At 47.2% G+C, this 24797-nt stretch overlaps 10 protein-coding genes across 10 annotated transcripts; 4 read left to right on the top strand and 6 right to left on the bottom strand.

Moving 5' to 3' along the window:
• Positions 1-679: 679 nt before the first annotated feature.
• On the bottom strand, positions 680-4299 carry FMAN_03335 (uncharacterized protein; the record flags this gene model as incomplete). The annotated part of the gene is made up of 5 exons (XM_041832139.1): positions 680-871; positions 922-1707; positions 1763-3005; positions 3058-3964; positions 4017-4299. 5 exons carry the CDS (start codon positions 4297-4299, stop codon positions 680-682), a joined length of 3411 nt encoding a protein of 1136 aa, XP_041682633.1.
• Positions 4300-4634: 335 nt separating this feature from the next.
• FMAN_03334 (uncharacterized protein) lies at positions 4635-6464 on the top strand (the record flags this gene model as incomplete). Its single annotated transcript, XM_041832138.1, has 4 exons — positions 4635-5015; positions 5070-5581; positions 5634-6061; positions 6112-6464. 4 exons carry the CDS (start codon positions 4635-4637, stop codon positions 6462-6464), a joined length of 1674 nt encoding a protein of 557 aa, XP_041682632.1.
• A 739-nt stretch (positions 6465-7203) lies between these two features.
• On the bottom strand, positions 7204-8851 carry FMAN_03333 (uncharacterized protein; the record flags this gene model as incomplete). The annotated part of the gene is made up of 3 exons (XM_041832137.1): positions 7204-7305; positions 7361-8494; positions 8555-8851. The coding sequence occupies 3 exons, from the start codon at positions 8849-8851 to the stop codon at positions 7204-7206; spliced, it is 1533 nt and encodes a 510-aa protein (XP_041682631.1).
• Positions 8852-10601: 1750 nt separating this feature from the next.
• On the top strand, positions 10602-11895 carry FMAN_03332 (uncharacterized protein; the record flags this gene model as incomplete). The annotated part of the gene is made up of 4 exons (XM_041832136.1): positions 10602-10778; positions 10835-11213; positions 11263-11380; positions 11433-11895. The coding sequence occupies 4 exons, from the start codon at positions 10602-10604 to the stop codon at positions 11893-11895; spliced, it is 1137 nt and encodes a 378-aa protein (XP_041682630.1).
• An 874-nt stretch (positions 11896-12769) lies between these two features.
• FMAN_03331 (uncharacterized protein) lies at positions 12770-14101 on the top strand (the record flags this gene model as incomplete). The annotated part of the gene is made up of 1 exon (XM_041832135.1): positions 12770-14101. One exon carries the CDS (start codon positions 12770-12772, stop codon positions 14099-14101), a length of 1332 nt encoding a protein of 443 aa, XP_041682629.1.
• A 99-nt stretch (positions 14102-14200) lies between these two features.
• FMAN_03330 (uncharacterized protein) lies at positions 14201-15548 on the bottom strand (the record flags this gene model as incomplete). Its single annotated transcript, XM_041832134.1, has 3 exons — positions 14201-15263; positions 15326-15404; positions 15461-15548. 3 exons carry the CDS (start codon positions 15546-15548, stop codon positions 14201-14203), a joined length of 1230 nt encoding a protein of 409 aa, XP_041682628.1.
• Positions 15549-15902: 354 nt separating this feature from the next.
• FMAN_03329 (uncharacterized protein) lies at positions 15903-17732 on the bottom strand (the record flags this gene model as incomplete). The annotated part of the gene is made up of 3 exons (XM_041832133.1): positions 15903-16229; positions 16283-17041; positions 17100-17732. The coding sequence occupies 3 exons, from the start codon at positions 17730-17732 to the stop codon at positions 15903-15905; spliced, it is 1719 nt and encodes a 572-aa protein (XP_041682627.1).
• Positions 17733-18493: 761 nt separating this feature from the next.
• Positions 18494-20548, bottom strand: FMAN_03328 (uncharacterized protein; the record flags this gene model as incomplete). Its single annotated transcript, XM_041832132.1, has 1 exon — positions 18494-20548. One exon carries the CDS (start codon positions 20546-20548, stop codon positions 18494-18496), a length of 2055 nt encoding a protein of 684 aa, XP_041682626.1.
• A 307-nt stretch (positions 20549-20855) lies between these two features.
• On the bottom strand, positions 20856-23316 carry FMAN_03327 (uncharacterized protein; the record flags this gene model as incomplete). Its single annotated transcript, XM_041832131.1, has 8 exons — positions 20856-21292; positions 21343-21532; positions 21588-21763; positions 21817-22632; positions 22682-22834; positions 22885-23036; positions 23086-23162; positions 23266-23316. The coding sequence occupies 8 exons, from the start codon at positions 23314-23316 to the stop codon at positions 20856-20858; spliced, it is 2052 nt and encodes a 683-aa protein (XP_041682625.1).
• A 525-nt stretch (positions 23317-23841) lies between these two features.
• On the top strand, positions 23842-24732 carry FMAN_16126 (related to conserved protein/domain typically associated with flavoprotein oxygenases, DIM6/NTAB family; the record flags this gene model as incomplete). The annotated part of the gene is made up of 1 exon (XM_041832129.1): positions 23842-24732. One exon carries the CDS (start codon positions 23842-23844, stop codon positions 24730-24732), a length of 891 nt encoding a protein of 296 aa, XP_041682624.1.
• Between the last annotated feature and the right edge of the window lie 65 nt (positions 24733-24797).

Below are 24797 nucleotides of genomic sequence, written 5' to 3'. Positions count from 1 at the left end.
ACAGGGGCTCTGATATTCTTGTGAACTGTAATTGAGTTTGCGTACGATGAGTGGTAGTATGAAGATTGAACAAAAAATGAATCGTGAGAGTTAGAGATTTTTTTTTTTTTGACATTGCAGGATGCATTGAGTATGTTATACTTATCTTCGTCCTGTCAATCACTCTCAATGCAGATTCAATCACTCTCAATGCCACATTCAATCACTCTCAAGTATGAACTCAATCACGCATATCACACAGTCATTCACCTACAATGTTCCAAGTTTGGAGGGAAGTTCTTCGGGGATGACGCACTGGTCTTGCGTTGGCACATGAAATCACTGCGAATGGTTAATTGCAATGAGCAAGGACCCGTCGGGGATAATCATCAGCTGTAGAGTCGATTTGTCGAAGAGTGTTGAACTATCTGGTAATTCCAATCTGATACCGATGCCTATAAATTACCAGCTGGGGCTGAGGAATAGCATTCAGGAGGTATTGGCAATCTCTTTGTTCAGCTTATCGTCTAAATCAACTCATTCACAACTTGCCCTTAACGAAGATAGGTGATGATGCTGTCTTCAAGTTCTCTTCCTGGTAACATCTACTTGGGCTATGGTTCACGAAGATGGAATCAATCTGTTACATTAAGACTGAACCTTCTAAATCCAATCTTGACCAGCCATACCTTTTTGTCCTTCAACTTGAAAGTGTGCTTTTGCAGTACGCATCACTTTCGGTGCACCTCTTGTGTAGTTCTTTCAAGCCATCTCGAACAGCCTTACAAGTTGCCCGCTCCCCAGCATCTGCTTGAAGAAGGTCTTTCTTGACCAGGCCAATGATGTCGCGAACAAACTGGCTCTTGCCTTGTTCGAGGTATTTTGATATTTCCTGTTGCTTGTAAGCGAAGAATATCAATCGCCTCAAGGATTCCAACATACTTGTTTAATAGACTCTTTCAATACTATAGTATTTGGGACATCCTTTCCCTGGCCAATTACTGCACCGTCAGGCTGGGTGGCCATTAAGTTTCCGTACTTGAAGAACTTATCATCATCAGTATAAGCACCGAAACATTCTTCTTCTTCTTCGGCGGAGCTCAAAGCTGACAATGAATTCACCAGTGCCCAACCGCCATGATACCAGACTATGAAGTGTAGGATGATGCATCCGAAGGACCATAAATCCGAATTTTCAGCCGGTTCACCAGTCTGTAGCTCTGGAGCGCGGTAGGCCGAGCCCATGCATGTCTCAGAGCCTCGTTGGTGATGGACTTGATCGTCGTGGTATTGCATAGACCCGAAATCTGCAATCTTGAGTACACACTGAGTGATGCGTTTGGTGTCAAAGCATAGAATACGCTCTGGGCCGAGGTCCCTGTGTGGTGGTTGTAGTCTGTGGTCATTCTGTGGCAGTACCCCTGAAGGGAACAAGTCTCGGATCAGTTGCAAAGCATCAGCCAAACCAAAAAGCTGTGATGATATCCATCTAGCCATGTCAGCTGCATCATTGTCAGGGGTGTTGCCGGCCCAGAACTGCTCTAAGTCACAGTCGGCCCACCGAAAAATAAAAGATCTTGTGCGGCCATGCGTCAAGCCCAGAAGGAGTTGCAGCAAGTGAGGGTGGCGTTTTTTTGCCAGGTTGAGTAAAGATTCAAACCTCAAATCATGTTCTTTGGTTTCAATATCTCGCAGAACCTTCACGGCGAAGACATTCTGATTCGATCGCTGCAAACCAGTGCTGATAAGCCAAGTGTCAGTTGACATTTCCAGAATTGCTTACCTTGAGATCTCCCTGGCTATGGTGAGCATGATGAATTGTGATCTTCTGCATACCGAGGTATCCACACATAGGACTCGTGGCGCTATTTGGAATGGGTTTGGTAGCATTAAACGGGAGCGGAATCATACAGCTAATTGTGCAGTGTGTAATCCCCGGCTCATCACCGTTAGCGAGGATAAAGTACGGCGCCAACATGTACCATTGGTAGGTATAAAACATGTAGGCCTCATGTTCCATCCAGTTGTGGAATGCCGCGATAGGTTCTGCAAATGTTCTGTCTCTTTTGACCAGCTTGACACGATCTGGGTCTAAATTCAATGGAAGGTCGGCATCTGAAAGACCTTCGTCGAGAACCTGGGTGATAGCGGCGACTTTTCCCAAGAGAACAAGACATGCAAAGATTTTCTTCCGGGTTGGGTGTTTGAAAATATTACCCATGGAGTCGGTTTGGTCAGAATCTAGTCCCTCTTGTCTGCTAAATCCTTCTTCACCTTGGATCTCCAAGGCTCTTCTCGAAAGTTCTGGCTCTTTGAACAATTCTAGTCGATCTAACTCCTCTGAAATGGACTGATGGTTTATGATCCGATTTAATTCGTCAATCGGGAGGTACTTGGGCGCAGGAAAGCTTATGGCTGGGTCCGGATCAGCATCTTCATCAGGGCAGGTTGATTGTACCAATGCCTGGCGAATGGCTTTTCCAAGAGTCAGAGTGGTCTGCGATCGGCTCTTTTTGAGATCCTCCGAGTCCTTAATTATGCTGGATTGCTCCGAGGAAGCTTCTGACTCGAGCAATTCCATAGGGTCTGGATCACTGTCCCCTTGGGCTTTGTCGGAATCAGTATCTCCAGAAAGGCCTGTGTCCTGATCAAGTGACTGTCTTGTAGCAGAAAAGCAGGCTAGTCTCTCTTGATGATATGCCATGTGGTTGGGTAAGCCTCTGAGAAAAGGTCCCTCTGACAGGCAAAAGGGGCACGAAGCTCTGTTCTCCGGATGGCTACCCTGCCCAAAATCCACCATTGCCTCAATCTGACCTTCCCCAAGCTCTTGGTGTGACAACAGAAGGTGGTTTCTGAGTGATTCTCTTGACAAAAAACTCTCTGGATGCTCGAAGCAACGAAAGATCCTCCGATGGACCTGGGCTTCATGACTCAACCACGCAGAGCGAGTACCGTACAGGGTATCGGCATCTGGGCAGTCATCCCAAGTGCACATGTAAGGCTGGAGATCTTGTATTATATGCTTTCTGAGTCAAATGTTAGCATAGGATCTTGTGTTAACATTTGTTAAAGTAGCACCTCCAGCGGCTGTTTTGAAACTCCTTGGCAGGGCAGACAATATGGCAATAGGGGCATCGGGCCTCGAGCTGTCCTGGGTCCAGAACAGGAGCAGGCGGGAGGTACGAAGAGGTCTCGTCAATGTTGTATGCCGTTGAAATACGGGATACTGTCGACCTATTATTAGCCACAGCATCCAGATCGCGATTGACTAAAGTGTGTTCTGTGTTGGACAATACTGAAGTTTCCGCCACGTGCAACGCGATTCCACCTTCACTAGACTTTAGCCTTTTTATAGGTTCTGGAATCACATTCGCCTCAACTGGCTGGCGCGTTGTCATTGTGAGCTCTGGTGCGGTTATATTGCCATCAGATTTTGCTAATTTCTTTGCGTGTCTTTCCCAATAAGCAAACATACGGCGACGGTTCGTGATAGATCTGATCCATCGATCTATAAGATTGCGATTAGCCACCAAGGTCTTTACTTTCTCCGAATCGTCGTAAGATTTCTCCTGACAATCTAGAGTGGTTGCTGAAAGACGTTGGGGAGAACCCCGGAGCCATGAGTCCCAGCGCCAACAGGCGATTAAATCTTCCACGTACGCTCGATCAAACTCAGCATATAGGTTGAAGATATCCACCTCAAAACTGTCATCGGACTCGCCAACCCTCACCATCCGTTGGTATGAAATAGCCCTCAAGATCGGGTGCCCAGTCGATCTACTAGCTGTGTTTCTTAGTTTAAAAGACAGTTTGAAGAGATCAGAAAGTATCGAAGATATTTCCAATAGATTTTGTCCCAACTCAGTCTTTCGATATTCTTTATTCTCAAGGTCAAAGTTGTCGTCCGATGCACTATCCCACAGCTCTTCGAACTCTGCAAACGTCTGCTCTAGGGGCAATCGGCGTCCCTGCAGAATTTCGATGCCTTTATTCTTTGTGAGTACAAATTTCTTCTTTTCTAAGTGATCTCCACCTACTACCGTGAATCACTTGTTCCAGCTGCTCAAAACACTGGACAATTGCTCTTTTCATAACTGAAAACCCCCTTAGCCTGACATCAAGAGCACCATTCCCGCTCTGAAGGGCCCCAATGTTACTGGCCCAGATGCTGAGTCGATCCTTCTGGTTTGAAAGAGCTTTTTCCGAGAGAGATCTACTGTGAACATCAGATGCACTCCTCAGGGAGCGTAGCATCGTATCGAAAGACAGGAGGCAGTGCCTTGTCGCAGAGGCGAGAGAGTTGTTATATTCGGGATCCATTGCATTAAAGCACAACAACAGGGTTCATAATCATCTGTTCTTCTACGTTGGGCGTATTTGGTTCAATGGAACTCAGTCTAGGTATATTTAGATGGATAATGAGGGGAATATCAAATCCACGTATCCTGGGCTATCGCTTCCAGTCTGTACTACACTTGAGAGTATCACAACGATGCGTGGCTTCTGCCGGTTGGCTCACATGACTTTAACCCCTCATCGGTAAACCCAGTCGCATCAATTTCCCGTTTCAATGCTTTGTCACATAGTTGATATAATTCTTGCATCTCGTGCAGTGCAAAAAACAGCCTAGCAAGCGTCGAGCCTTTACCCAGAATATGGCTGAAGTTGCTGGCCTCATTCTGGGGGTAATACCTCTTGTTATATCAGCCCTGAAGTATCGAAATGAACTGTCGGAGCATACACTGGCATTTTTCCGGTGGCAAAAAGCCAAATCGTTGATGATTCGACAACTATCGTTATGTCTTGTGGACTTTGAGATGAACATGCGGCTGCTACTCAAGGACACTGCGAAACCACAAGCTCAGTTACAAATGATCGAAAACCCTCGACATATTATGTGGAATGATGGCCGATTCCTCCAAACGCTGGAACAGAAGCTTGGCAAGGCTTACACGCTATTGATAAGCATGCTACGAGAGATAGAAACTATCATCATTTCTATCGCGTCAAGCCTTGATATGGCTGTCGCAGGAGAGGTCTGTTGGAGCATTTCATTCAAGTTTTCATGATCGCGTAACTAATCCAAGTAGGATGTGAAGAAAGGACTGGGAGTCTTCTTACAGGAAGGTCTTACTCTTTCTCAGAACGCATGTTCGGGAAAGACTGTCCAACTACAACAGCGGGCCAAGTTTGCATGGAAACGCCAGCAGATTAAAACAGAAATCAAGGAACTGGCCGAGTGCAATGCTAGACTGCACAGGATCTTGACAGCCTCCAACCAGCTCACGGAGACACTGCAAGCCGTAGAAACGGGCGGGAAAGTGGAGGTTGGTTTCGTGGGGTCTTTGGAAGATATCTCCAGAAATGCTTCGAGAGTCCATGATACCCCGTCCAGCAGTTGGTGCGCCCTTGGTGACTGTAACCATCAGGCTGCCATAATGTTAGAGGAGAGGCTGTCTCGGAAGTCTATAACCCACAGATCTGGAGCAACCCGTCCATATGGAAATGCTGGGCACTTCAGTGTCTCGCTTTGGAGAGACACCGTGGCAACGTGGCTGAATGCTGAATTTCGCTTGGACCCAGATGGAATGTATCAACCAGGGTAAGAATGTCTCGTTAAGTATGGTATTGGCTGGACTGACCTCTAGGAGTAGAAGGAAGAGTCGCAATCGTCGCGTTCGTTTCCAGCCTTCTCATGTGCCCGTTGATGGGCCTTCTTCCCAAGAGGTCACTGATATCTGCACATTCATTCGACAGACCGCTCATTCCGAGTTAAGCTTTCTTATTGATAGCCACAACGTTCTGCATCGCCTTGATAGACCCGACAATCCACACCGTCATTTGCTGGAAACAGGGGTCAGTCTGTATGATCTGTTACCAGAACTAAGAAAGCAATCGTTTGCCTTGTCTGACTTCTACCGCCTCGCCATCACCTTGGCGTCATCTGTCCTTCAGCTTCGAGACACTTGTTGGCTTCACCGATCTTGGAACAAACAAAATATCATGTTCTTTCGGCCTGGCTCCGATGGAGAGACATCAGCGGATGTGCGTTATCCGTATCTCACCATGAATTATGAAACAGGTATTCAGATAAAATCCTATGGGTTTCAATGAGCTTACGGGGTCAACTAGCGCTACCTCCAAGATATCAGCAAACTGAGCACCATATTATGCTTGGCCTTGCCATCATGCTCATGGAAATAAAGACAGGAACACCGATTGAGTGTCACAGACATCCGGACGATCTAGGCTCCGATGGAACGCTCAATGCCTCATCGAATTATCTGACAGCCTCAAGGTGGCTTGGCCAGTTAACAGATCGTGGAAGGTTATCGTGGAGGTACGGTGATGCTGTGAGATATTGTATCAAGTTTTATGACGATTATTGTGCCTCTCTAGAAGACGCTGAGACCCAAAAGCAATTCAAAGAAGCAGTAATCGGTGGTTTAGAGATAGAGATGCAAGCTATAGTGCATGGCGTTTAACTCAATTTTAACAGATATGGATAAGATTACCTACTATATTCTCTTAGCGAAGTATACTGTACATAACTTACGTTATATTTGGGAATAATTAGGTTTTTATCGTGAATAATCGAATATATATCGTATATAATAAGTATTTATTGTGTTTAAAATAGTGTTTATTATATATAAATACGTTCATACTTCAGAGTCACAGAAGGACGTAATAGGCATATCCTGCATACCTAAAAGAATATTGCAAAACTATTTAGGGAGAAAATTTATGGTGGTCTTTTCCTGTAAGATTCTACTGGAGGGAGCAGGATTATAAAGAAGTGCTTCAAACCACTATAATAAGAAGATAAAGATATGGAATATTTTAATACCTCTGAATGAAGACTCCCAGATAACGCTGATCTTGGGAGGTAGCAGCAATACATTCTAATGCATAATTGAAAGCATACTCAAATGCATTTGAAAGATGTTTTGGCACGGGCCATGTAGTTGATGGCTTTGTGGAGTTGCACAACGGATTATCGTCAAGTTTCTAATTGTGGTTACTAGGTGACGTTCATAGAGGCATATGCCTTAACGTAATATGACTCATTACAAAGATTAATTAAGTCACAATCATTGTTTCTAGGTAGCAGCAGAAGTGGTGTAAGAGATTCACTTTACTTTCTTGGAATATTTAGTTCTCCGTGCAGTATACATCCGCGAACCGAATACAAAACATAAATGAAATAAATTTACGTCAAGCTTACGACATTTGTCTGCGACTAATAGTACACGGGATGTCTTTGTGATACATAAACCAGGAGTTATCATACTTCCATCTATGGTTCGGATCGGTAATACGAACCTATGTCTTCGGTTAATACTTGATCTTGATAGCTTAAGGAGATGACCAGACTTACATCAAAGTTCACATAAAGCGTAGCGAACATCTTGTACATCTCCAACTTGGACATGTGTTTACCCATGCAAACTCGCGAGCCATGTCCAAACATCATCTCAGTACACTCGTGCATCCGTCGCACGCGTTGAGCATGCCCCTGTTCTGATTCGCCCTTGCTGCGAAGCCATCGCTCAGGCCGGAAGGTATCGACATCTTCACCAAAGACACCAACATCGCGAGTGATCACGCAAGGGTTAATTCCGACTTTTGTTCCAGCGGGAATGAAGCGACCGTCTGAAAGTTCGAGGCCTTCTTTTGGAACTTCGCGCTCAAGAATAAGACCGACAGCTGGCGAGATTCGCATAGACTCACGCATAACTGCGTCGAAATAGGGTAGTTGACTGATCTCCTTCCATTGAGGAACTGGTAGAGTCAAATTGGCAGAACGGAGCTCGGAGACCATCTTCTGGCAGACAGAAGGGTTCTTGAGTAGGTGGTAAGCCGGAGCACGCATGGCACCAGCTGTTGAGTCACCGCCGGCCAAGACATTGAGCATAAGCCAGTTCAGAATCTGTTGGTCATCAACATAATCCACAGTCTCTTTCAAGCTGTTATATTTGTCGATGAAGAGATCCACGGGCTTACGCTTGGCAGCGCCAGAGGCTACTTGCTGTTGATACTCTGTGAGAATCTTGACGGTGTACAATACGCCATTGACAAGAGGGCGAGGGCCAATGCGCCAGATGGGGTTCTTGTCCAGCCACTCGTCAAGCCACGGGATCTGACTGACGGGTGTGAAATACTTGAGTCCAGCCGTGCTCTCTGCAATGATGTTCTCGACGTCAGCAGCTTGGTCCATGAAGCCGTAGTTGCGACCAAAGCTGATGTTAGCAGCAGCGTCCCAAGCGTAATAAGCAACCCATTCATCCATCTTGCAGACGTAGCCAGTGCTGGCAAAACGATTGTCGAGGTGAGTAATCAGCTCAAAAAGGGTCTCGTCCATGATGGGCTCAGCCTCCAACATCTTGGGCAGCGTCCAGAAGCCCCGGATGGGTTTGGTGTATTTGGTGTGAAAGTCTTCATCTGCAGTGTTGAAGATGTTTTGCATGCGCTGGCCATTGACGACGACATCATTCGGGCGGTACATATTAGTCTAGGACAGTCAGAACCCATTGAGCCATCTCAATCCACAGATTCGCCAGGGGGTTCCTACCTTTCGCCAAGGGTTTCTCGTCGTGTAAATGACACGAATCAGATCTGGGTCACTGATACTGATCGTATTTGGACCAACCCGCACGGCAGAACCCCATTTCTGATGCCATGCTCGCATGTGTCCATCGACATTTCCCTTGGTGGCAAGATATGCCCGGTAAAAGTCCGTATACTTTGCAGCAAGAGGGCCAGGAATGCGTCTAAGAGGCGAGAATAAGAGGTCGTAAAAGATACGAGCGACGACAAAAGCAACGCCAACGTACAGCACGTAGCTCAGGTCAAAGGAAGAAAGGGCCATGATCTACAGAGACAACGAGAGCAACTGCGGAGAAAACAAAGAGGATATATCATAAATTTAATTAAAGAGCAGCTGCGGGATGCAGACGCGGGACCGAGCCGGATCTATATTGCTTTTTGCGGAGGGCATGGCCTGATTACTCGACATGTGTAATGCACTCCGCCTCACACTGTCTTTATCACAGGCAAAGCGAGAAGTGACGCCGTTGTAGAGAATGCGCCTGGATTATGCACCATGTAACAGTACTCCACCGCAAACTTGCAGGGTATTCATGCTAGTCTTTGTGATATGTCTGAACTCCACGCGGGAGAAACCAAATACAGAAGCAGAGAAGCCATTGGGACACGGGAAGAGGAAGCGTTCCCTCGGTTCGGCGAGCAAGAAAAGATCAAATCTTGACATAAGGTATCCTAAATTATACTAATTTTAGGCTTCGCTTAGACCAAGTTACCTAAATCTTCCTATCACTTAGGATCATAGCCCTGAGCTTTCTCTCCTCCCGTAGCCTCGCAAACGCGTGCGAAATTGTTGGCTCCCCCACATAAGCATGAGGCTCCTTGAAACTTGGCATGCAGTAGTTATAACAAAGAATCCCACGCACACGGTCTCGATTAGCAACCACCTCGGTTGAGATTGTCTGAATCGGATTAGGTCCTGCACGATGAGAACGAGAGAAGAGACAATATCTCACCGGGGAGGCGGGATCATCCTTGTACGGGCCAGGGGTATCCTTGGAAAAAGGCTGAGCAAACAAAGAGCTTACAGGACTCGAGGCAATATTCGAAGCACAAGCTGAATACAGAAGAATATGACAAGTGACTGTCACGTAATTATTGGCTTACTGTTGGTTCGTAGGCAATCTTACACAATAAGATAGCGTTGAAGCTAGTGACACGGGACAAGGACGCCATTGAGACGGGAACTAAGCCTCGACCAACTTTAGACAAGACATCAATTAACATTGATACCCACGCAACGGTTTCTTCAACACTAAAATGATGAAGACTCTGATTCAGACAAAATCCACTCTGCACAAATTTCTTGCAGAACTTGTCGCGGCAGGCAAACCCACTCTCTGTGGCGAGCCAATATGCAGGAGTATGGCACGGCATCTGATCTATCAGATTCGCGAGACCCAACGCTTCACCGGGATTGGCAGCAATACGGAGATAACAATAAGCGACTCCATTCTCTAATTTCGATTGCAACCCTGTTGTAACAACTGATATTTGACATATTATGCAAAAACGAACAAACATCCTAACATCGTCCATTGTCCCCCGTGATTGGATCTGCAGATCGTCTCCGTTGCGGCTTGCTCAACGTATGATTGTGATGGCATTGATCGTCCCCATTGTTTTCTCTCCTCTCAAAGTCGGGATATTCTCATGCCCTCGATTGGATTCGCCACTCGGCGGTTTTGCAGCCCCGTTTTCAACGTTGCTTTTCCCAGCCGTTGTTTCGAGTCCAACGGCTTCGGTCTCTCCCGAGGCCAATCTTTTCCCCACGATGAATATCCTTCTTTCTTTTTCTTCTTTCGTTTCTTTGTGATACTCGAAATCCTTCATCTGGTATCCTTGAGATGTGACATATACGTGAGAGAACAAAGCTATGTTACCAAATGATTTGTTTGCCTGCCGGTTTTGTTATTTTCGTATTCTGTGGCAAGGTTTCTCCTTGGAACATATAAGACGCATGAATGTGCCTGCTAAAGCAGAGTGAGATAAACTTGTTGGTTATCGATGCGAATATGGCTGCTGCTACGCCTTCTCCTGAGTATCTCGCCGAGACGCGGGGGCCGATGATTCGGACTGTTACGTGGCTGTCCGTCATCTTTCCCATTCTTTTTGTTGGACTTAGAGTGTACACGAGATTGTTTGTGCGAAAGGTCTTTGGTCTTGATGACTGGGTCATTGTTCTCTCTCTGGTAAGAAGCCAACCTTCTTCGACACCTCACGTACTAACAAGTATCGATCACAACAGATTCTTCTCATATGCTATGGCGGCATCATCGAAGCTGCAGTTCAGAAAGGTCTCGGTCGACATATCGAATGGGTTCTCACCTTTGCCCCTCAAGATGCCGTCCCGGTCGCATTGCTGGGCCAAGTCTCACAGCCCTTTGTCGTCATGTCATGCGCCTTGGGCAAGACATCCTTCTCGATCAGTCTCATGCGACTAGCCGCACAGCGATTCATCCATCGGTTCCTCTGGTTCATCGTCGTTACTATGCTTACGCTTCATATCCTCATCTCTATCATTGTCTTTGTGCACTGCGAAGATCCTCGAACAACATGGAACCCGGCCATTGTGAGCAAGTGTTGGCATCCTAATGCCTACCTTGGAGTTTTATACTTCATCGGCAGTAAGTCTTCTCCATAGTGTTCCATGGTCTGATGCTGATACTCATTAAGCTTACTCTGCTGCCACCGATTTTATCCTGGCGCTTCTTCCTTGGGCTATGCTCTGGAACTTGAACATGAAGAACAAGGAAAAGTTCGGTGTAGCTATCGCCATGAGCCTCGGTGTCTTGTAAGTTATCGCCCCCTTCTCTAGCTTTCTCCTACTTACCCACATTTCCTAGTGCTGGAGCCATCGCCGTAATCAAATGCACCAAACTCAAAGCCAACGCAACAAGCACTGATCCTACCTACGACGTCGGTGAACTTCTTCTCACAGCTTGCGCTGAGAATGCTCTCATTATCATGGCTGCCTGTATACCTACCCTCCGCCCCATGCTTCGCAAAGTCTTTCCTTCATCAGCCAAGTCAAGCGAGAATTCTCATCGCTTGAAGAACATGAACAACATCATGTTCGTTCCCAAGAATAAGGCCGGTCAATGGAGTGCCTTGATTGAGACGGAGGCCCACCCGGACCATAACTCTGACAACCAGAGTGACAAGAGTATTCTCAAGGAACATCGTGGTACTATGAATGGTCAGGACAATGGTGGACCTGTTGGTGGACCTGCTAGTCCAGCATTATCACCCCATATCAGGAAAACCATGTCGGTGAATGTGTCATATGACAGGAGTAACAGTATGTAAATGGGAATAGGGCAAATAAGCAGACAAGATATAGCAGCGATGAGCCAAGTACTTTAGATAACCTTTTCAAGTCGAACATGCTGATCCAGGAGTTTCCGTGAATATATTAACCACCCTATTGACCTAAACTTGAGCACGCTTTCTCCGACAGACCTCAACTTCTCAAGGATGCGCCCAAATGCGACACTGTGACAGTTAGATCTAAATGCCGACAAGCTCTGAGACATATCTCAAGCACACTAAGATCTATTCCATCCCCGAGGCTGATTTCTTGCTACTCTAAGTAGAGTCGATACTGAGCCCGGGCTGAGGTGTCGGAGTAGGCCTATGTATGGCATAACATACCAAGCCAGTGTCACCAGTAGCGGACAAAATCTGTGCCTGTCCGTCTGTGGAAGTCGCCGACTTGGACGTCAATGCCAAGATGCGCAACCAACGCCTCACCGTAAGTAGTTCAATTGTATCTTCAAATCACAAAAGGCTACAATAATTGAAGAACTATCAGAGGCTAAACACGAATTACAACTTCTCGTCTGCCTCGCGCCTCGCGCAATTGACCGAAACCGGAACATCTTCATCAGGTGATGATGACTCAACTTACGATGCCCAAAGCCAAGCCAAGCCCTTATTGGTTTCTCTCATATGAGGAGGGTCATGCCCTTTGCCGAGCCACAATCTGGAGTCTGGTGATTGGCTATGTTACATTTCTCAACCTTGGCCTCATGTTCGCGACTCACTTAGATTTGCGGCACAGTCAATACGTCCCGCGAGGCTGGGCACTACTTGAGAGTTGAGTCAAAATGCAAAGGCATAAATATTAACCGACGTATCCACTGTTTCTTTTGTATCAACTGCGGCCAGAATACAACTAAAAATGTCATGTCTTAGAAAGCTACCCAAATCTGGCCCCGACTTGGGAATCCATCTCGACGGCGATACATACGTTCCTGGTGATACCATTACAGGGCTTGTATACAGAACAACCCATATAGTGAGCCCAGACTCGTCACTGAGTGTATCCATGATTGGAACAGCAAGTACAAGCGAACCTTTCAAGGATAGAAACGGTGATTTCGCATGGGGGATAAAACTGCATCACCATTGTCAGACCATATTTACGGGACCTTTACACATCGAGAACGGTAGTCATAAGGAGTGGATATTCAATATACCTGTTCCACTATATGCCGACCCAAAAGTCAACAATGGCAGACAGAATTTCAGCTACATCCCTCTAGAAACGACGGACCACGAACTGCCTCCGTCGTATGTCCTTGCCGACGGAAGAGAAGAGAGACCATCAGCTTGCATCCAGTATGTCATCGAAGCCAAACTTACAGTTGAAGTTCATGGAGAGACCGAACTCTTTGAGGCCATAATCCCTTTCAAGTTCATACCATTGACGACAGATTCTCCTATTGCCGACTTCAGTTCCAGACGAATCCGCTATCCACGCAAGATCTCAACTCAGAGCCTCATTCCAGGATCAGAAGATTTGAAATTGTCTTCGCTACAAAAGATTCGGAAGAACTTTAGCTTTTCATCAGACCCTGACCTAGCATTTGACGTCTTTGTTGACATCCCAAGGATCATTCAACTTGATAACCCAACGCCTATACCCATCAAGCTTCTCGTGGCACCAAACTGGCAAAAGACAAGTCCCATCATTCAAAATGTTCCACAAGAAGTTAAAATCAGAACTGTACACATTTGGATAGTCACGGAAACATCCTTGAACGGAATATTTGGAGCACGAAGAACAGAAGTAGACCTTGGAATTGTCCAAGCTCTCAACAAACTCAAGACAAAGCTTCGGATACCCTTCAAACGTCAATGGGAGCCTATCGACGTCGGAGAATTGTGTGGCCTGCGGATAGGTCTACATAATACGGGATTCCCACAAGAATGGAATTTTGCACAGTCTGGGTTTACGCATTCGTTTTGCACATATAATATGATGGTTACGCATGGAATTAAATGGTGGGTCGAGGGTGAAATTGCAGGCGTGAAGTTTGATGTGGGTGGGGAGGCGGATTTGTTGATATTAAAACCGAGTGATGATCGGGTACGACCTGAGGCGACGGATGGTGGAAGTAGTAGGACGGCAGAGGCACTGGCTGAGGCTGAGGTACAACGCGATGAATCGTGGATCAGGCCGCCTGTCGAAGAGGCAGCACCGGCATATAGAAACCTCGACGGTACTTAGGTAGGATTAAGTATAGACACTAATTGGTTTGCGGTCTAATAAATTATATTTCTATACAAGGTTTATTTCTTGATATATCTATTGATTCACAAATCCCCTCTAAGCTAAACGGACTTCTATGTCAATATTGTAAGAGGTTGAAGCACCAGTACACTGACTGGTGAAATCCAATCCCGGCTGGACAAGCACCAGACGTGAAGAGCACGTCCAAAAGTCAGCAATCTGATTAGTCCCCCACAAGCACTGAAGGCCCAAGGGGTACGAAGTCGCTGGAACGATCTTGCAGATAAAAGGGTTGGCCGCATTCGCTGTCGCTTCCTCGGTCGACATGAAGCGCACGTAGTTGTCAGAGTTTCCGTTGACGTTGGAGTAACCGGCTTTTCCAATCGAATTTCCAGGTCCATTGGCGACTTTAATCTCCCCAGTGCGTTCGTTGAGGGTGAAGGTCACGTCGGAGTCAACGTCGGCTGTGAAGTCGAAGAAGTACTTTCCAGTGCCGATTTGGTTTTCCAGATGGGTGAAGCCAACACCGCCAAGGGGGGCGAGGTTAGGATCCCCGCTGTTGTGTGCGATGAGCACGATTGTTTGCAGTGGATCTGCTGCCTCTGTCTTGGTGCTGATCTCGGTCTTGGTCTCCGTGGCAATGATGTTGTCCTTCACTTCTGTCCCAACAACTTTACTGATCCTCTCAGTGGAATAGGTCTCTTGGACAACCTCTGTCTTGACTGTCTTGGTGGCATAGGCGGTTGCGATAGCGGTCTTTATGGTGGTTCTTCGTGGAATGATAACCTTGTGGATGACTGAAACGATGGTCGTTCGTGGAAGAGTGATGGTTTTGCTGGTTACACCAACACGAGAACATGCGGACGAATACTTGGCCGAGTTGCTGCACGCGCTACTGGCGTAAGAAGGGATGACAGGGGCATTGGCTGCTCGCTTCTTGAATGGTGGGTTGACATTCTGGGCGGTAGTCGTGATTGTCTTTGTGGTCTGCTGAGTAACTGTCTTGGTACCATCCATGGTCACAGTTGTAGTGATATCGATTGTAACACTCTTCACAACAGAATTGGTCCTTGTGGCGGTTACACGCTGTGTGTTGATTGCCGTTACAGATTTCCTGACTGTCGGGATACTGGTCACAGTCTTTGTTCTATAGATAGTGCTGTTGTATCATCGTTAGCTGTTGTGACACTATCTTAGGTAGACAAAAGTTGTTAGCCCTACACTTTCTTGGGTGTCACGGTAGTATATAGATAAGCTTTGCAGTCGGATGCATATGTCTTGCTCGAGACTGCAGTAACGTCTATTTTGAGAGTCAGTTGGTGGTTTCACAGGTATGAATTAAGAAACATGACATACCCCTTAAGCAAGAATCAGAATTAATTGTGAGGGCCTCACCCCCTGACAAGGCCATGGCCAAAGCCACGTAATACTGTGAGAACCTCATTTTTTCAATACTAGCCAGTCCAATTTTCGCAAAAGAGGAAACACAGAAAGAAAAATACTATCGTCGAGTCGTGGCCTACCGAGTAATTAAATACTGTTGCCCTTGAATGCAATTCCGGTGGTATGGTAATAGATCGGTCGAGACTAACCGACATATCCTGACCCTCGTTCAAAATCGTCGCTGCTAACTTCACTTGGCTTCACTAAACGAAAAAGAACTAAGATTAGATAGGCTAATGTATTAAGCACGATATAATTCGAAGCGCTATCAATTTTCCAGACAACACTATCGATTGTTATATTGGCGCTATTCGGAGCTAACCGTGCCCTGATAGATCTGGGCCTTCAATAGCTGTCACGAGTCACCTGATACCTCCCTACGCGAGGCCTCGTTCACCTGCTTCCTTTTCTCCTCCTGATTCTCGAGGATGCTTTCTATCTTATTATTCAGATGCACTCCATCCATATATCGTGCCTCCATAATTACTTCCCTTGGTTCCGGAGCTTGAATATACTCCACGCTATCCATGGCACATTGGTGCATCTTGTCAACACTATCAAATAATCCAGCCATACTTTTCCTCCTATGCTGATCAACCACCAGCATATATTCGTGTATAATTTTCAATAGATCATGGACGTAGGGACTGCAGCTCGGTTTATTATGCAAAGAATGGATCCACTGTCAACAGTGTCAGAAAGAGGTCGTGTCAGAGTTTCAGTTGGGAGAGTTACCTTGACGATTTGCTCTTTTACCCCAACTCTGTAGCCCTCCCCAGGCCCGTGCCAGTGAAAATCGTAGTATATGTCGGCCTTGACCCCGGTAATGTAAGGTGAAACCAAGATCTCTTTGAACTGTTCCCTGAGTTCGTTCGCCCCAAGGATCCAAGAAATCATTTCAAGTAATACACAACCTAGACTCCAGACATCATATGCTCTGGATATCCGGCCATCACGAATATCACACTCCGGTGCTCGATACCTGGGTGTAACAGGTAAATCAGCCGCAGAAATAATAGATCTGGTTTCTTCCCGGTGGGCATCCGCAATGCCAAAATCCGATATCACAAAAATACCTCGCCTCTCTTTCCGTGATCTGAACCAAAGAATGTTGGCAGGCTTTATGTCTCCATGTCTGCCGAACATGGTCTCCGTATCCAAATTGGATTTTCTACCTTCATGAATATGTGCAAGAGCCCCAACAATGTTTCGAATTTGTCCCGATAGCCATAAGAGACCTTCGCTATTGGCAGAAGCTGGGTTCACCAGTGGACCAGGATGGATCTTCCAATACATTAGGAGGTCGTACTCGGCAGCTGGGAAGATGAAGTGAAACCGGTCGTTGAGAGTATATGTAGCCAAAAGGGTGATGATGTTCGGGTGACTCAGACCACTGAATCGTTTGAGCATTTCCAACTCTTTGTTCGACGTGCCTTTCTCGTTCTTTGTGTTTTTCAAAGACTTGACAGCAACGAAGCTGCTATAAAACCCAAGCTATGCGGGATGGAAATCAGAGTCTTATAAATCAGCGAGGGTCTAAACGCGAACTCACCTCCTCAAGTAGCGGGGCAAAACCATGTGAGTTGGAGTCTATCTTGTACTTGATAACCTTTCCGCATCCTCCCGATAGTGTCTCTTCGTGTACTCCGTAGCTGTCTCTGCATAGTACCCAAGGGAGCATCTGTCCTTTAGGCATATCATCGTGTTGGGCTTCGTAATCCTCCCCCAGTGCAAAGAACCTCGGTGATATTCGTAGTTGATTAATGTTGAAATAGTCTTTCTGCATGTGAGACCACCCCAGCTTTGCCATGCAGATCTGTGCAGTGAGATAATGCTCAGATCCTTGCACTAGAGGAAATCTTGCGTCATGCAAGTCTGCATCTATAAAAGCCCGGATATCACCGGACCGCTCTACAATAACCAGTATTGCAAAGACTCTAACAAATGAGGTTTTGTCAGTGCCCAGAATTAAGTTGCTGCATGCCTCTGCGTCCTCCAGTCCTATCTTGACGGAATGAAGTTGTCGGGTGATTGTCTCTCGTGTTATCAGCCTCTTTAAGATCGGGTACGGCCAGAAGAAGTGGTTCTCTCCGTTGATATGCGGCACCCTCTCCCTCCAAAGTGCATCGCTTAATATTAGCTCTGAGTCTGGCGCGCCTTGTGTAGACGTCGAGATAGAGCCCATAATTACTCCACTATGAGAGATCCCGTTGGCGCTGATCCGACTGACGGCGATTGTTAGGATGTGGGGAAATGCGCCGCATGCCAAGAATTTCCAGGGTCGACAAGGAGTGTTGATGACCGGGGTTTGTCGTCGAAAAGTTCACAGAGACGGAGAGATTAATACTAAAAAGACAAACGTAAGGGCTGTCAAGACTTAATATTTCCCTGTCCTATCTCACGTATATATTCTGATAAGCTTGGTATGGCTCCTGTTAGTGCTCCTTTATCATGACCGGTGAGTCTCAGTCGGTGACAGGGATGGCTCGGGGGAGACATAAAAGTTGCAACTCGGGATGGTGGGAGATCCCGGGATGTCACTCTCGACGTTTTCTGTCCCCCAAGGGTACAGGTCACTTGGCCTCGCTTCGAAGCGAGTTTGAGTGCTCGCCTCACTAACTCTATCCGTCTGACGTCAGGCAAACGTACGATTACGGCGGGTATTGGCTCGGAGTTTAACTTGTTTTACTTGTGTAACCACATTCTCTTTCGTAGCCGTCATGATATATGCCTCACTACCAATCACTCGTCAGGTCGAGCTATTAATTGGCTGGGCCCTCCGAAGGCTAAATCGATGACCACTGACCGGGTCCATGGAGACTCTATGTCCGATCACCAGTGGGCGGACCGCGGCTTACCACATGACGCTCTGACATCACCCACCATTCAGACAATCCAAGATCCTTAGGCCCTGTATTCGAGGACAGTTCGCCAGAATATTCAATTTTAGTGAAGTATATACTTCTTCAACTGCCTCTTCCCCGCCTGCCATTGATCAACAGCTTTACCAAACATATACCCGTCAATATATACATCGCCCACATATCTATACTCACCCTGCGTCCCCTCAGCTCTCAACAATATCGGCGTCGAACAACCCAACGGCACAACAATTATATCACCCGCAAGCATGAACCCCGATCCCATCGCAAGCCGACGATTCTGCGTAAGACAGAAACACCTCCCCATCATTCGATCCCCAAAATGAATTTGCAGAAAGTGCCGCCTCATTTCAGCTTTAACCTCGGATGGAGTTTGCAAGTAGTAAGCTAGTCGGTCATCCAGCCTGATGTATGGTAGGCGGTCGCGAAAGAGGTTCGCAAAGACATGATAGATTTCTGCCTGCCATCGACCACGGTCATACTCTGATGGGATTTGACCAAGACAGATCGTCGCTGCAAAACATTCTTCCGCCATTTGTAATTCTTGCTCATTGCGACCTTCAACCGCCTGAAGAAGTAGGGCTCTCCAGTGCAGGAACGCCATGAGGTAATCTCCTAGGTTGCAAAGTGTTCCGACGACGACACCTTTGCTCTGCACAACGTCGATCTCGAGTCCTGAAATTTCAAGCTTGCTGAGGCGTTCGTCGCGGAACCTGCAGATAGCTTTACTCGAACCTGAAGCTGAGAAATTATATTTGAAGCCCATTGCCGATGTTTGCGGAATATGTGACCAGTCCGGAACGAATGTCGGAAGGTTGGCGGTGCTAGTATGGACAGGGAAGTGGATCGCTTCGCAGATGATGTCAAGCTTCTCAGTCGTCTTGAGAAGAAAATCGACAATCTCAGTGTACACATCCTTCACGGAGAGATTGTAGTCTGCGCGGAACTCTTCTCGAATACTGGCTGACAAAACGCCAAGGATTCCGTACAATTTATCTCTAGGATCAGATGCGAGCTTTCTGCGACAAGTACGTAGCACCTGTAGGAGAGCCTCTTCTCCATCCGACATGTGGAATTTGAGGTCTGGTAGACTGGCTGGCCCTTGGTAAATCAGGGTCTGAACATAGCTGAACTGATCGGGCGAAGTTGCTAGTCGCCTCTTGAGCTGGTCTTTGTTATTGAAGATGAGTTCCCCACGGCGCTGGCTGAATAGTACTGAAGCGCTCTGGTATTTCTTCCACTCGAGGCGAGTCGAGCCACAATGAACCATTATTCTCTTCGCGTTGAAGACTTCCTGGACTACCCATAGCCGTCTCCAATATTCCCTCCCAAAGAGTGATACTACTGCTAAAAGGTCACCGTTTTCGGCACCAGCTGCTAGGAGTTTGGAAATATTGCTGGAACCAAAAGGTTCACCTGTAGTGGCTATGGCATCGAGAAAACTAGCAGCTCGTGCGCTGTCGTTCTCTTCCGGACCAAGCCAGATTGCGACGCTGTCAGCATTAGAGTAGATAAACGGCATCAGTTGAACCTGCTGGCTCCGCTCATCTCGATCCTTTTGATTGATGCACAGAGCATCTGCCCATACCAAGACAGATGATTGTTTTTTGCGTAGTGCTTGCAGGGCACCGTGGAGGCTGACAGCTATCGGGATCAAACAACCTTCAATCTCGATCTTGCGGGTATCACCTGTATCGCCCCAAGTGTACGAGATAGCCTTATAAGGAGGAGGCTGTTCCAAAGAAACATGGATAATTTCGCACTTGATCATCGTCTTCCTCTCGGGCAATATTCTAACCAATCTGATGGATGCATCCTCAATTGGTCTGTACTGATAAGACAACTCGCTGAACGATGATGCAGCTTGTTGGTTTTGGAGTAGCCTGGGGCTCGGACTGAGGGCAGCTTTTGGAGTAGGTGGAGATAGTGGTGGCACGACATTGTAATCGTAGGGATACGGCATGTATTTATTGTTATAGCTCGTCTCTGGAATTATCGCGTATTGCTGATTTGGCGCATGCCGTGGAGGGACGTCGTATGGGCGACCTTTGCCGTGGCCCAATCTGAGGGGCGGCGGGGAAGGGACCCGTGCTTCTGCCGACACCGCCGGGACGTCCATAGGGTTCTCTTTGAGCTACTAAAAATTGTAGAGTAGGGGCCAGGGTCGCAATACGGTCACTTGAGTCGCTTTGCGTCAAATTTCAGTTGTTGAAGCTGGCAAGTTGAGCGGTTTCAGCTGAACTCATGGTTGTGAGCCTTGGAGTCAGCCTGTGGCTTGGAACAGCTGCACCCTATCAGATGGCCTGAAAACATCTTCGGCCTAAACAAGAATAGCGTCAGATCTGTTCTGGTCAGGTTATCGATACCTAGAGACATTGGGGTCAGAAAAAGCATCCTGTTGATTGTTTTGGTGCTTTTCAGCCTTCTTACATCTCGGGCTGATATAGAAAACTATCTACGTCGAGCTGTTCTGCCAAATCCAACAACTCCCCTGGCGTCAACCCTGCCATGGCATTAGCCGCAAAGAGGTCCCATCCCGTCTCATCAGAGACATGTTCGTCTAACTCTGGCTCCACGTTGTCCTCTTCCTGGACGCTGACATGCTCTTCTACCTGGTTCGGTACTTCTGGCGTTGCAATATTACTAGCCGGCGTCAAAGCAGATAACTTCTGTTCCAGCTGCTCGAGTTCTACTTTGCGCAGCGGAGCAATCAGACTACCCTTCGCAATGAGTGTATCAAAGACGTAGCGAGCATCATCGCGCCATGAATCGTCTGAAAGAAGAGATGGACATATGATAGGGATGAGATGGAGGAGAAATGCTGACGATGAGGCATACTCTATTTGGAACGGCAGAAATGCCTCTGCGACAAAACTCAGCTTCATAATTGACTTTCATGACAATTGTACTTACCGATGAGATCTTCATCTGCCAAGGCTCGAAGCGTCTTCAAAATCGCCTGCGCCGAGCTAACGCATGACTGTATAAGCGATGCAACCGGTGGAGATAGTGATAGGCCATGGGTCAGAAGCTGTGTCTTTGACTGTTCAATGTGCATATGTAAGGCGCACATTATCTGTGGCCTTGTTGTGAGAACGACACACTGAAACAAGATTAGTCCCGAAGCTTCAAGTTGGGCACTGCGCTCTGAAGCTTACGTGGTGATACTGGAGCAGAAGTCTAGTCGCAATTCGTGACGCTTTGCTGATCGAGTCTCGGAAATGATTGTTTATGATGTTGTTCAGGTCACGGTTTAGTTCGGCCAAGTTCCTTAGGATAGACTGTGTGTTACTAAAAAGGGTGCCGTCATAATCTTTACCAACGCCGTATACAGCTTCAAATTTGTTAGCGGCCAATTCGTGGTAGACTTAGGAGGGTGGCACTTACTCCCCAGCAGTCGAGCTATTAACCGAGCAAGCTGGACATGAAGGGTCAGACTCAGTGAGCTCAACGAGCTGTCCGCCTGAGAAGGTAGCTTGTTCGTGATGTCCTCGTCTCGTATAGCACTCGTTGCGCCAATGAGAGCAGCGAACTCTTGGTCGAGCATATAGACTACCCAGAATACTATGTGGCATCGCTTAGAGTGTTGTGCCCCAACAGCTTCTTCCGGCATGTGTCTGTGAAATCCCGACAAGACACATATCCGGAGAGCTTGTCCGATGTGTTGATAAGCTGCCACTCTCATATCGATCGACTGGAAGTATATAGCAGCCAGTGTGAGTGCTTGCGCTGAGAGAACAGGGTCAAGAGCAATGCCGGCCAACTCAGGCATCAGTGGCATTGCCCTTGCAGCGTACTGGTATCCCGGTGGACTTCCATCAGCACTCTTACCACCAAGAAAAGCTTTACCAAACGCTATCATGAGTAAATACTGCGCATACCACAGCTTACAAGATGCTGATTTAGCTGAAGCATCTTGATAAAGCTCTTTAAAATGCTGGAGAAACTCGGCCTCATCTATCAAACTCGCCAAAGGACCAAGATAGAACCTCGCAGTCTGGATGAGGAAATATGCATAGTCCGATGGAGGTAGGTTGGAAATATCTGGTGGCTCATCTGGCATAAGAGGTCTCCACTGTAGTCGGAAGGCAACTCCGTCGAGGTGCCAGGGTAGAGGCTCGTTGTTTGCTTCGGGTAGATGCTTGCCTACTAGGGCTAGGACTCTTCTGCAAAAGGCCCATGATGATGCGGGACCCATGTACCCTGTGGAGATCTGTTAGTGTATGCCGATGATTGACGGACGGCAACGTACAGTATCTACCCATGGCTTGCCCGAAGACATAGTCGTTGTCGACGAGGGGGTTTTGTCGGAAGGCGGGTTCGAGGACATCATTAGTGGATAACGAGGCAGCCTCGTTTGTTTCGTCGTTCTCGTCATGATCTTGAGGTGTTCCAAGTGTAAGATCTTTGGTCGCCATGTTAGTAAGGATGACAGACTATTGGATGGTCACTCACCTCCATCCGCAGTCATGGATGCGTCCCGCGTGACTACACCGGAAATACCATAATCAGAAACAGAAGAGTGCCTCGGTCGTGGTCTACTTCCATTACCAAGAGATCTTGGCGATGGAAGTCCATCTTGTCGTCTCTCCAAGGCGCGGAGGTAGCTGTCCACAGGTTAGCTGAATCGACACCGGAAACCGCAAAGAAACCGACCTTTCAGGCACTGATACCTTCTTCTCCTCCGCCTCGTATATGCATCTTTCATTCTTCCGTCCACATCTCAAACAGGGCTGTGCCCCGGAACACTTGACCTTCATAGACCGACATCGCTTACACCTACCCAACAACCACGATCAGGTATTGGCTTCCAACGGCCCAGATAAGAACTCACGCTTTAGCACATTTCTTAATAATTCGAAATTGGCCATTCTGTGTAGCAGGCATCGTTGCGCAATTGACAATGGCTGTTGAGGAGAGGTCGGGGTGCTCTTCCGACTTAAGTCTTTTAGCTGGAATATCATTCCGGCTTAGGTCTTTGCCTAATTTGGTAGCGTTCGTGGAAAAAGCTTATCAGCGGCTTTGGAAGATTGACACTGCGTTATCGGATGCGGAGTGAAGCTGTCGGAATCAGATCCCGATAGTGGAAGCTTATCACGCGGGATCGTCAGTGTCCTATATCGGTATAACAATCCCGACTTTTCCACTTGAGATTTGCGGCGGTGTAAGTTGACTGCCGGATTCAGTGCTTCTGGAAGAGATCCTTGTTTCTAGAATTGGTCAGTGCTTTGATGTCAGAACTGTCATAATGACCAGGGTTTTGACTACGTTTCGCTCCGCAATCGCATCAAGGTGAGTTGAAACCACAAGTCCAGATCATATCATTCAGAGGCACAGTATCTGACCCTCCAATCTAGACCATTAACGTTGCATGCACGCAAATGCCTGATAACAAACCCATCATCCTCAACAATGCGACTGAATTCGTCAGCTGCAGCTGCAGCTAAGCCTGCATTCTCAGCAGTGCAACCAATCACCAATTTCGAGGAAACGATAGCCAACAGACCCGACTTTGATCACTCTGGCAAACCTATCGAGATAACAAAGTCCCCAGATCCATCCTGGTCTTATGGAGATGGTGTCCGCACTGGTCAGTCCCCCACTGACAAGATCCACCGAGAGATCGACCCGTATTCGCCTGACAGATCCGTCGGGCAGAACTACCGACTTTTAATTTCTGGTATTGCCCCTCGACCTGTTGGTTTCATCAGTACTATTTCCGGCGATGGGGAGACCAAGAACTTGGCGCCTTTTAGCTATTTCCAAGTGATTGATCACGACCCGCCTATGTTCATCGTTAGCTTCTCATCTCGCTTTGGGTCGGCTAAAGATACGTATCAGAATCTGAATGATACTGGAGAATGTGTGATCAACACTGTTTCTGAGAATATGATAGAAGCAGTCAATGCGTCGTCAATCGACGCTCCGTATGGTGTTTCTGAGTGGGACATTACCGGTCTCACCGAGGCACAAACTACGACTGTCAAACCTCCCCGCGTTAAAGAGTCGGTGCTTTCTATTGAAGGGCAGGTCGTGGAGATCAAAGAGTTCGAGAGTCATAAACCCGGAATGAGTAACTATGGAATGGTTCTCATCAAGGCGACTCGGTTCTGGGTACAAGAAGATGCTGCCAACGAAGACTTCAGTCACATTGAGCTTGACAAACTACGGCCTATCGGTCAATTGGGCGGTATGTCGTATGGGCGGATAACTTCAACTTTCGAGCTTCCTAGAACGAGATGGGCCGATGAGCAACCCAAGAGTGAACTGTTGACCAAGTTGGAGAAAGAAAAGGCGTCATAGCGAAGCGTGTCCAGTCACTTTACTGTAAAGTTTTGTCTCATATAAACCTGCACTAATGCAGCTTA

Source organism: Fusarium mangiferae, assembly GCF_900044065.1.
Source record: "Fusarium mangiferae strain MRC7560 genome assembly, contig: FMAN_scaffold006, whole genome shotgun sequence".
Lineage (NCBI taxonomy): Eukaryota > Fungi > Ascomycota > Sordariomycetes > Hypocreales > Nectriaceae > Fusarium > Fusarium mangiferae.
The sequence above is the reverse complement of the archived record's forward strand: the minus strand, read 5'-3'. Positions and strand labels throughout refer to the sequence as shown.